General features: G+C 27.9%; 5 protein-coding genes across 5 annotated transcripts; 2 read left to right on the forward strand and 3 right to left on the reverse strand. All coding sequences in view use genetic code 12, as the record gives it.

Annotated features, from left to right (window-relative positions):
• Positions 1-571: 571 nt before the first annotated feature.
• On the reverse strand, positions 572-2,845 carry PMT6 (dolichyl-phosphate-mannose-protein mannosyltransferase; the record flags this gene model as incomplete). The annotated part of the gene is made up of 1 exon (XM_051755759.1): positions 572-2,845. One exon carries the CDS (start codon positions 2,843-2,845, stop codon positions 572-574), a length of 2,274 nt encoding a protein of 757 aa, XP_051616248.1.
• A 504-nt stretch (positions 2,846-3,349) lies between these two features.
• Positions 3,350-3,922, forward strand: KGF55_001208 (Sec63 complex subunit; the record flags this gene model as incomplete). The annotated part of the gene is made up of 1 exon (XM_051755760.1): positions 3,350-3,922. One exon carries the CDS (start codon positions 3,350-3,352, stop codon positions 3,920-3,922), a length of 573 nt encoding a protein of 190 aa, XP_051616249.1.
• A 95-nt stretch (positions 3,923-4,017) lies between these two features.
• On the reverse strand, positions 4,018-4,671 carry MRP8 (Mrp8p; the record flags this gene model as incomplete). The annotated part of the gene is made up of 1 exon (XM_051755761.1): positions 4,018-4,671. The coding sequence occupies one exon, from the start codon at positions 4,669-4,671 to the stop codon at positions 4,018-4,020; it is 654 nt and encodes a 217-aa protein (XP_051616250.1).
• Positions 4,672-6,047: 1,376 nt separating this feature from the next.
• Positions 6,048-7,823, forward strand: FGR3 (Fgr3p; the record flags this gene model as incomplete). Its single annotated transcript, XM_051755762.1, has 1 exon — positions 6,048-7,823. One exon carries the CDS (start codon positions 6,048-6,050, stop codon positions 7,821-7,823), a length of 1,776 nt encoding a protein of 591 aa, XP_051616251.1.
• Positions 7,824-8,520: 697 nt separating this feature from the next.
• Positions 8,521-11,409, reverse strand: ATG1 (serine/threonine protein kinase; the record flags this gene model as incomplete). The annotated part of the gene is made up of 1 exon (XM_051755763.1): positions 8,521-11,409. The coding sequence occupies one exon, from the start codon at positions 11,407-11,409 to the stop codon at positions 8,521-8,523; it is 2,889 nt and encodes a 962-aa protein (XP_051616252.1).
• Between the last annotated feature and the right edge of the window lie 923 nt (positions 11,410-12,332).

Here is a 12,332-nt window from a genome sequence, read left to right on the forward strand (position 1 = left end):
AAATATTTATTTGTTAAGCGACAGCTATTACGGGTTACTGATCAATTTAAGTCCACGAAGGTATGAAAAGGTAGTTATTTTCTAAGGAGTATTCCCTTAATTTGGTCTCGTCAGCCTAATTGTCAAGATTTCCATGCGATTGATTTTTGGAAATGTAACTTACAGAAGTATGATTTAGTTGTCAACTTACTCAACCACGATAAGTACAATTAACTGCCGATTCACTAGTGAAATAATAAAGGTAGATCTCATAGTGAAAATCAATTCATTCGAATTAACACATTTATTTGCAAGTCTCGCGCAAAAGTTTTGGGACAAAAATTCTTAGCGTAGAGTTCAATACAGAGAAAAGTCTAGCGGTACGTTTAGCCTCAATATACGTCAGCGGTTGTCTTAACATGCTGACTCGCGTCCGCTTCAATTTCTTTGGGAGATAGAACAGTTTTCTTAAATTAATCTGGCTGATATTAGAACGAGTCTTCCATGACGACTAATTTGGTATATTGCTACACCGTCTATTTAAATTTAAGATAATATTGTATTTTATTGTATTTCATCTCGTGGATAATTTTCAAATCATCCATGAGTCTAGTAGTTTTTTATGATGATATTGCTTCGAAGAACCTTCCATTCCTAAAGCCAATTCTTTGAGATACCAAAATGAGTAGATTATAAAAAAATAACCTATAATATAGACCAGTTGTGTAACAAACTTATGAAAATATCTGTTTTGATAAATAAGTTTTTCCATCATAAATCCACTAACAAATATTGCAAAATACAAAGCTGGTACATAATGATGTAAATATTTAACTCTTCCCATAAATATGAATGGAAAAAAATTGAAAGCCCAGCCTAGAAACGGAAGAATACCTTGTCCCAATAAATCATCATTTTTACTGTAATTAAACCACTGTCTTTGATATTGGAAAGCTTTGAACAAAACATAAAATAAGAAAGTACCCAAGCAAAAAGTTGAAAACCAAGTGACAAAAGGATTTCCAATTAAAAAATATTTAATTTCATGCTCTCCCCAACCACACATTCTTAGACCTGTATTTAGAATTGGCCATTCCCACCACTCAGAACTTAATTTATCAAATTTATCATAATCAGGAACCAAAGCACTGTTAGAAGCCATCATTCCATAATTTAAAACTAAAAATTCCTTCCAAAATTTTGGCTTAGGTGGAACATAATCAAAGCTGGGTGGATTTAAATTTTCATTAATATGTCCTTCCACGTTCCACCAAGTATTTTTGTCTTTGGAAAATAAAGAGTAGCGACAAATAACTTCACCTTGTTGATAACCCCAAGACGGTAATGATTTTCCAGTAGTGGCTAAGTAGCAACCCAAAACTTTGTGCTTCAATCTAAAATTCGTAGAAATCGGATGGATCTCTACTCCACTCTCATTGTGAAAATGAATTGAAGGTGAAATTTCTTGAGATTGTATTTCAATTATCCATTCATGTTTATCATTGTTTTGATTGGGGTTTGAGCAAGATACTTCATAATGATTTTTGGATATGGGCGCACCAATAGCATTGGCAGTTAGGTGACAACCAGTCTTTTTGTGACGCAATCTAATAATATCGTGGTTCTGAATTATATTTGACTCCGTAAGTCTCTTTAATTCGACAATAAAGTCGTTATTATCATCCTTAAACCCATATGTGGTGACTTGTTGTTCTTGTGAACCTTCAGGATATGTATGTGCGTGAGAATGAAGTAAATTAGGAGAAAGCCCTTGTGATCTCAAGGTTATCAACGATTCATCCGCTACTGATCTTGGTCCAGCTTGAATCGTGTTACCAATTAAAGAAGCTTGTAGTAAGGTCGATATAGAACCATCACCTGGACCTGTGTGATTAAGTGTCAAGAAATGGACTTTAAATGATAGCATGTATATACTTAATGGAATTAAAATCAAAGTGAATATTCTCAAAATCCATTGCTGTGTATAAGCAATCCATTGTGAACGTTCTTTGGAGGCAACACATTTATAAAATTCTACTACCAAATAAAAAACAGTATAGATCCCCACTAAGGCTGTTACAAATAATCCAACCCATTTTACCGAACAAACGCATCCAATACTGATCCCAGTAATTATAAACCACTTGATACTACTCATTGACATTTCCTTTTTGTTGATTATTAATTTGTGAGTATTGATCAACCCAAAGAATGTAAAAGCTACAAAAAATAATAACATTGAATCAAGCAAAATGAATTTGGATAATGTCAAAGACATTTGTTCAAATATAACCATCAAAGAAATAAACCAACAAGTAAGCTGACTGTACTCCAAAAGTACTGCTGTTCTATAAGCTATAGGTGTAATTAAAATTCCAAACATACAATTGAAAATTCTCATTATTGTAAAGTTCATTGATTCTGGAAATTGTAAACCACTTTCAAAAGTAAAATCTCCATTATAACCAGCTAAATAGCCTGATAAAGCAACCAAAAGTTTTCCTAAAGGTGGATGAACATCAAAATAAAATTCACGTTTAAGATAATGAGATCCAAATTTCCCAAAATGAGCTTCATCCCATATCACCCTATTGGCTGCATCTATTTTATGTATTCTTACAAATGCGGATATTGCTGTTAAAATTAAAGGATTTAGAACATTCACAAATATTTCCTTTCGTTTTGAGTTAGTGGATAATTGAAGCTTTGAGGTTTTTTCAATTATCTCATCAATACCATTGGGTAAGTCTTTGATCGAGTTTGATTCGTATTTTTCTTTTAATCTCGAGTGTTGTAGTTTGGACTCATTGATTTGAATATGGTTGTTGTCTCTGGAGTAACTCGTTGAGTATGATGAATTTTGCATGAGTAAAAAATTGCATTAAAAATTCAAGTTTTTCAACTCAATATTTCAGTTTCGATTATCTTTATGCTGAAAATATGCTACCGTTGCCCCAAAACGTATCTTCTTATCTAATGTTGTTACTCAGGAGTTGAAAAAAGTATGTAGAGTAGTAGACATCTAATCCCCACATACTTCAATCCTGCGTAAAATTTCATGTCTCGATTGTCTCGATTTTTTGATTATTAATGTTAAAGGTTAATACGGGTGCAAAACAAGATTAAACAAAAAGCCAAAATTTCAAATACTTTTCATACTCGCCTATACCTACTAATAGCTCATTTATACATGGATCTATTGGAAGTTTTATTGTGAAATCATCACTCTTGGAGTAGCACTGAATAATGCTAAAAATGCTACCATGCGTGATTTTGAAACTTTTGACGTGTTGAAAATTTATCTCACGAGGTATTAATCTACTAAAACAACATAGTTTCATATCTAACTAATTGAATTTGATTGTCCACAATGGCCGAAGAAACAACGATTCCTGAGCCAGAAGTTATCAAAATATCGGTATTTACACCCTTGATATATGTTGGAGTGGTATTATCACTATTCATTATATTCTCAATGACTTATAGAAAAAGAAGAGTAAATCAATTTAAACAAATAGAGCCAATTTTTAAAGAAAATTATAATTCTTCGATATATCAACAACTAAAATCTCAATACACAGACCCAAATTTATCAAAAGATCAAAAACCTCATGAAAAAGTAATGAAAGCTGCCTTATTGCGTAGAGCAGTAGAAGCAATAAGAAGAAGTATGAAATTAAAAGAAAATGAAGCCATATTCAATAAGTTATATCAAAATGGATTGATTGGTGATGATATGTACAAACAATATGAATTTCAAATAAAATTTCAAGAGTTAGAATTAAAGGAAATTGTAGCTGAAACTGAACAATATAAGAAAAATTGGTCACAAACTTTTTTCCCTTTGGCTCAAGAAATATGTTTTAATGAAGCTTTAAGAAGAAGAATTAATGCTATAGATGATAGAGCATTGGATTTAAGTACTTTATGGGATTTCAAATAAATCATTGGATGTGATAGAGTTTTTGCAATCGAAATTGAATTAAATGTAATATTATAACTTTTTGTAGAACTAGTTAGTTACTATATTATATATCTCTACCAACCATCGCTTACTCTTCTAAGCTTAATTCCAAAAAATCTTGCTAAATCATCAAAAATTTCATCAACCTGCTCATCACTAAATTCTGATAAGATTTGTGAGATATTTTTATTCTTATTAATATTAATTATATCAATTTTACTGTTATTCTGTTCTTTATTTTCATCAGAATTAAGAACTTGATCTATTTCTTCCTTAGTAGGTAAAATTATTTCGTAAAAAAATCCCATTTCTATAACTTTTTCTTTCGATAAATTTTTAAATTCATCAATAGTAATAGGAATCTGGAAATCTGGAAAATCACCATCTTTGTTGGATAAAGGTGCTATTTTATCTGTATTTGAATTAAGTGATGAATTATATGTCCGACGTAATGTTCTATCTTCAAAACTATCCAATTGAGATTGTAATTCTGTCACTAATTGAACTATATCTTCATTATTGACAAAATCTGAAGTATTGGTAGATTCAATATTATTGTTTGTATCAAGTTGCTTCATTTTGGACTTCACTTCATTTAATTGTAATTCAATCAATTTTTGTTTTGTTGTTGCAATTAATTTTGATTGTATTTCAAAGATAGATTCAAGATCTTGAATCTTCTTTGGGAGATCTGTAATATTAGGAGCATTTTCTGAATTATCCGACATTTTGCAAACTTCTTATATTGTAGTGGCGTTAAAGGGATTTAATTTGTAATTAATATTTGATAATTGTGTTTTGAAATAAAAGAATGATATATTGTTATCATATATTGTGATTCAAATCGGAAACTTCTCCGTATAGAATAAATATCTGTTACTTGTGTTTTGTTTTGCGACACCAATAGTTTACGACTTTGAAACAAATTTTACACATCCGTACCGCACATCTGTGCATTCTTTTCGAACCAAATTCTGGAATCTACTTCATCATCGAGATAACTACTTCAAATTTTGATCATTTTATTCTAAGTTTTCAGTTAGTCAACGTATGGCATTGACTGTGTTATATGCTTTAGTGTTTAAATTAAAAGTTGTATTTTTGCTAATCATTTACAACCATACAACATGACTAATTAAATGCTGGTAGTTGAAAAAAACTTAATTTATCAGCAATACAAATTTGGATGAAGGAAGTATTAAACTTTTGAGTGGGTGAATGGAGATTAAAATGAGTTGATAATAAGATATTTGGATTACAACAACCTTTTTTAATTTTGAGGTTAGAAAAATTGAGTATATAATCCTTTAAATGTTCGTTGTGTAGAGTTTGGCTGCAAAAAGTCACAAAATTCTGTTCCGCACAATAAAGTAGAATGATGAATAGAAGCAAAATGTATTTTGATCTCATGATGGAAAAATGAAATTGCTACTCAACTTGACAGTGGCTACACATAGAGGTGTCGTATAAATTCATTCGATATCATCTATTTATGTAGGTTTAATTGATTCAAAGAAGACCACTTGGTAAAAAAATGTATACACTAATTAGCGCTTAAAAAATTTGTAAATGTAACAATGGATATTAAAATTCAAACGGTAAAATAGGAGTTCAAACAACTATAATGTTTTACTTTCGTTTTCAAGGCATTTAAAGACTGTTCAATCATCTTACATTAATATTAAAACTATTAATATAACTGTATCAAAATTTCAATAATTTGGTAGCACTACATCAATAATATGTATTGTATTAGTAAAATAAATTGTATGTGTTTTAAATATGTGATAGATAAATTAATAATATAGATTATTATTTATTCAAACAAATTTATCAAACTTTACCACCATTTTCTTTTCTCAACATCCACTAAATTCATAGATAAAGATTTGTTACAAGAGCTAATCCATTTTGTTTTACGAATCGATACTGTATTTGAAAAAGATCAAACCGACCAAAAATCATAGTATTATAAAATAGGATGGTAACTCATAAGTCAATCATAATAAATCATTAGACTAATAAAGTAACATTCTTCCCAATAAATAATTTCACAATATATGCATCAAATAACATCAAGATCTAATTATTTATATGATAAAACATGCCCAAATTGAAACCTATTCGTGGACCAACAACATCAAATGATAAAGTGTTCATATTGAATGATTTTCAAACAAGAAAGAAGATAAAAAGGTTGATAGTTACTATAAAATTGCCTTCCAGTATTTTGAAACTGATTGATACTTCAAAAGACTCATCTTTGGATAAAACTAGTACTAAAAAAAGACTGAATTCCAAATCATCACAACCTAAATCGAATAAAGATTCCAATTCGAATTCAAATACATATCCCTATTCACAAATTCAACAAATAAATACGCCTCAACAAAATATAAGAAGAAACGAAACAAACATTGCGAATGATCATAAAAGACATCCTCATACTATGAAAGGTAAATCAACAGCTTTTACGGAAGAATTACGTAAAATTGATGATGAAATAAATAAAATATTAAAACAACCAGAAAATCAAGCTCAGATGACGACATTCGATAATTCACAGGTATCAAATAATACTCAAACCTCAACTCAATCAGGTCAAGAATATAAAATTTTACCTTCAAATGTTCTTTCGGTTTTAGAAGATGAAATAAAAGAACTTAATCCTGATGAGGAAAAAGAAGAAGATGATGAATTTTTAATTGATAAAATCATTTTTTCTTTAAAAGATCCATTAGGTGGTAGTAGAATAAAATTACCAGTTAAAAGTTTACATTGTAAACATTTTGATTGTTTTGATTTTGAAAATTTTTGTTTATTTAATAAATTACCTGAAATGATTAAAGATTTAACAAAAAAAACTTTGTTTAGACAAAATTATGAAAAATTATCAAGAAACCAGCAAAAGGTACAACAACAACAACAACCACAACAACCACAAAATCAAGCATCTGTACCGCAAGCTCAACATCAGCAACAGCAACAGCAACAGCAGCATCGTCAACAACATCAACAACAATATCCACCAATACCATCAACACTACCACTGCCTATGCCAAAACAATCACCACCATCTACACCATATCCACCATATTATCATCATCAATACCCTACACTGCAACAACAACTACCTTTCCAACCAGCCATGCATACATCTTCTCAAATACCAATCACAAGCACAAATCAACCATACCCAACATCGAATACAAATCGACATGTTATCATACCTCAACTCAGATTAGCTCCTTATGTCACAGTACTCAATAATGATGGAACAAATAATAATACAAATAATAATGGGCTGAATGGAACCACTCAATATTCCAATTCAAATCAACAACATCGACAAGTATCAATAAATAGATATACATCAAATTTTGTAACTCCAACTTATCAAGCATGTCCATTTTATAAATGTCCAATTTGTGATGTAAATTTTCAATTAAATGCTTTAACAATAAGTGAAACTTTTAATTTTTTTGTACAACGTACTCCAAAAGAAATTGATAAAATTGAATTAATTGGATTAAAAAAATATAGAACAATTGATTCAACAAATTCTTATAAAACTAAAAGTCCACTGAATTTTAATAATAATGATGGTAGTAATTTAAATAATCAAAATGATAAAGATTTAATAATAACATTAAGTTCTGATGATGAAGATGATGAAATTTATAAACAAGAATTAAATCATAATAATAAAAAAATGAAATTAGGAAATATAATGAATGGAGGAGATATTAATAATAAAAAAAGTCCTAAAAGAAATTTATCATTATGGAAACAAAATCATTTTGATCCTTTTGATGCATTTAAAGATAAAGGAGGAGGAGGTGACGGGAGCAGCTGGGATGATCCTGTGGTTTTAGATTAAATACTTGTCTATAATAATCCTTCTATTTAATGATATCAATATTAATTAAATTGAGCTAATTTTTGGAATAGAAATATATGATTTAAAGTCCTTTTTCAAGCTAAATCTAAAATATTGAATTATACTCCAAAATCTTAGATTTTACTCCCAATCAGATCGATACGGTAGATCTAATAGATTTGAAGATCTCTACTTTGAGATCTGACCTATTTTTGATATGCTCAATTCATATTTTGTTATGCAATTTGGAAATATTTTTTGTTATGCTTCTACTTTATTGTTATGCTTCTACTTTATTGTTATGCCATATCAAAAGAATAATTGATACGCCATATCAAAAGAATAATTGTTACGCCATATCGAAAAATTTTTATTTTGGTATGGCATATCAAACACAGTTTTATTTATTTTGTTATGCTATACCTTTATTTTGTTATGCTAGATTGTCTTTTTTGATATGCTGCGATCCAACATCCGTACCGCAATGAATGATTGTTATGCAACCGTAACTACAATGTAATCAGAGTAGTACGGATGTCTGCGGTAAGAGAATAATTTTGAAAGCATAGTATAATCAACTTGACTTCATACAAAAGCTTTAAAAAACTATTCACAAAATTGTAATTTTATTGAAACAAATATTCCATTTATTATTTACAAACCTTTAAAACTAATTAATGAAACTATACTTTGAATTTTATAAAAATTCAATTTTTTTCTTTAATACAGATAATCTATTACCAATACTAACAATAAATTTTTCAACCATTATTCTATCTTCATCATCTAATTTTTTAAAATTATTTTCACCATTATTATTATTATTATTATTTGAATTTTGATTATCAATATCATCATCTTCATCTAATACTGCTTCAAGCATCCATATAGCTGTACTATAAGATAATTCACAACCATGTAAATCTTCTTTTACTAATTCATTAACTGCTGCATTTCTTGACATTTCTAATGCTCTATCAAATAATAATTTTTCAGCTACTACTTTTGTTGTAGTTATTGATTTATTATTATTATTATCACCATCATCTTCATCATCATCACCTTCTTTTATTGTTGAATTATTTATAGCTAATTTTGATTCTTGTAATCTTAATTTAACAAATTCTGCTTTTTCTAAACATTCATTAAATTTTTCTCTAATCCATTGAACTAATTGATTTATTTTTAAATTTATATTTGCATCAGGTTTTAATCTATTTGATTCATTTAATGAAGAAGAATCAAATTGATCATACCACCATTCACTTGCTAATGCCATTCCTTTAGCTAATAAAGATAATGCTTTAACATATAATACTACTCCTTCTTCGCTTATACTTTTTATAATCTTAGGTGGTAAAATATCATTTACATTCATAAATTCAGCTTTCGTATCATCTGAAGAAGGTGGACTTGGAATTAATTGACTAAATTTTACATCAGCAAATAAATTTACTGCATGTGCTTTTGTTGCTATAGTTTCTAATTTAATTAATAAAATTTCATCTGGTGTATGATTAGTTTTATCTGAATAAAATTGATCAGATCCTGATGGATCTGGAATATTGGGTAAATTAAGTTTTTGTAGTAACATATTATTTGCAAAATGAGGACTTGATATTAAATTTGAAAATGATTGATTATTTTCTTGATTAGTTGTTACATTGGTTGAAGAATTGTTATTGGAAATGTTGGATGAAGTTGTTGTTTGTGTATTTCCAAATAATCTATGTGATGCAAGACCTATAGCTTTACTAAGTGCATTAGTTGGAGATATTGAAATAGATATTCTTCTATCAGTAAAACTTGGACGTCTGTTATTAGAATTTCTTCTTTGATTTTGTTGAAGAAATGGATTTTGCAGTTGTTGTTGTTGTTGTTGTGAATTTGTTTGTTGTTGATAATTCAATGATGATGTATGTTTGCGAGGATCAGATATTGCACCAGCACCACTTCCAGCGTGTGCTAATTCATCTGCAATAGCATTGACTTCAATAGCTCTTTTTTCAACAACAACATAATCTTTTTCTAATATTACATCATCTTTTTTCAATTTAAAAGAAGGACTTTTATTAATTGAGTGAGTTAAAGTTTCTGGATCAGGACTGTTTTTATTTATTAAATTTTTTATTTCTTCATCCCTACTACTTTTTGGAATATCAATTTCTTTCAAAGGTGTTTCATGATTCTTTATTATTTCTTTTTCTAAATTTGCTTCTTCATTTACTGGTGTCATTTTTAACAATTGTGATCTTTCATTATGTTTTATAGGACTTATATATTCACTAATGAATAAATTTTCATCAATTTCTGAAGTTTCTAAAGGTTTATCAGTATCTTCTAAATCACAAGTTATTAAATTATTATTAAAAAATTCTTGAAAAGATATTCTTTCAGTTGGATTATATTTCAATAATGATCTAATTAATTGTTTTAAAGATTCAGGTACTTGAGCAGCCATAGGAAATTTTATAACATCATTAGCTTTTTCAATGTTTTTTAATAATTCAATATGATTACCAGCTTTAAAAGGAGGTTTTCCAACAGTCATTTCATATAAAACAGCACCAACAGACCATAAATCAGCTTTTGCATTATATTTCTCATATCTTAAAATTTCAGGTGCCATATACAAAGGAGAACCACATAAAGTTTCAGCCATTGAAGTTGAAGGTAAAAATCTTGCAAATCCAAAATCAGCAATTTTTAATATAGGTAATTCCCACATACCTTTATAATTTAAACTTATAAAATCAATTTTAGAATGTAAAGGAGGACATAATAATAAATTTTGAGGTTTTATATCACGATGTACTAAACTTTTCTCTCTTAAAAATAATAAAGCAGATGATAATTGTTTTAAAAAATGTAATACTAATACTTCATTTAATCCATGAGATCCTTGTGGAGATGGATATCTATCTAATAAACTTGATATAATAGGATGAGTTTTAATAAGTTGATTTCTTTTCCTTATAAAATATGATAAATCACCCATTGAACAATAATCCATAATTAAATGTACATGAGCAGGGGTTTGTTTATAATCTAATAAACCAACAATATGAGGATGTTTCATAGTTTTTAAAATCAGTATTTCAATTTCCAAATTTTCAATTAATTTTTTAGATTTTAATTTTGATCTATAAACTGATTTAATTGCAACTGATTTATTTGTTTTTAAATCATTTCCTTTATATACTATAGCAAAAGATCCTTTACCAATTTCAGGACCTATACTATAATTTCCAATAGTATCTAATTTTTTTGAAGAAGAAGAATTTGATGTATTATAACTCATATTACTTGAAATAGATTCCGTAGTTGTAGTTGAAGTAGGTGATATAATTTTATCTTTATTATTATCATCATTATTATTATGGATTAATTTTTGATTAGACAATGTATTCTTTTGATATATTATATTATGTGGTTGATTTGATCCTTCTTTTGTTGATGAAAATCTATTAATTTGATTAAAAGGCAAAGTTGACTTATTGTTGATAGAAGTATTATTATTATTATATTTATTATTATTGAATCTATTGTTTATTATATTATTTCCAACACTGTTGTTGTCTTCCATTACTTTTTATTATTATAAAATCCACAGTTTATATATAAGTTTTTAAATAAAAAGTAGAATATTAAGTTAAAAATCTCAAACTTATAAACTTTCTATATTTCTATTATTTATCAATATTTGTTGAATGTCTTATTGATAAGATATACAAATAAATGATAAAGTAGTATAAAATTTATGAAATATGATTAGATGATAGTAATTGGTTGTAAATTTATAAATTAGTAATAGATAAATTTAAGGATTTAAATATTGTATTGTACAGTACATAATATTTACTTATCTTATCTAAATAATTTACTCATTAATATTTTATATACAGTCTAATTGGAAAAACATTGTATTTTACGACACACAAGTAATTTATGACTTTTAAGGAGACATACCTAATTGAAATATCAGGTGTATATTAACTAACAACTACAAGATCCAGATTTTAAATTGATACAATTGTGGTAATTAGTTTTAATTTTCTTGTTGATGAACTAACTAAAAGAGATACAAGAATAATGGAGAAAAATACCATCAGAATGAACAAGATGAACTTGATGAGGAAAACCCAAATGACAATAATTTTATGAATGATGGTTTTTTTATCATACATACCATGATCTACGTCTACGTGTTGTATTCGTTCTGACCATCATCTATATTTGGAATTCCTGCATTTGTTAGTTTTGTGAGTATTATATTCATTATCATTATCGTCTGTATTATCATTATCATCATTATCGTCTGTATTATCATTAGCATTATTGGATCATCATCATACTTTAAAAACATTTCAATACTTTAAAAACTATTATAATAGTCCAAGTGTTAGAGATTTGATGCTATATATACTTAATTTGGAATTTCAAAATGGTACTTAGTTTTTAATGGTGTACAAAACTCAAAGGTATATGTTGTATTTATCAGCAAAAGTA

Source organism: Candida pseudojiufengensis, assembly GCF_024610245.1.
Source record: "Candida pseudojiufengensis strain CBS 10847 chromosome Unknown scaffold2, whole genome shotgun sequence".
Lineage (NCBI taxonomy): Eukaryota > Fungi > Ascomycota > Pichiomycetes > Serinales > Debaryomycetaceae > Lodderomyces > Lodderomyces pseudojiufengensis.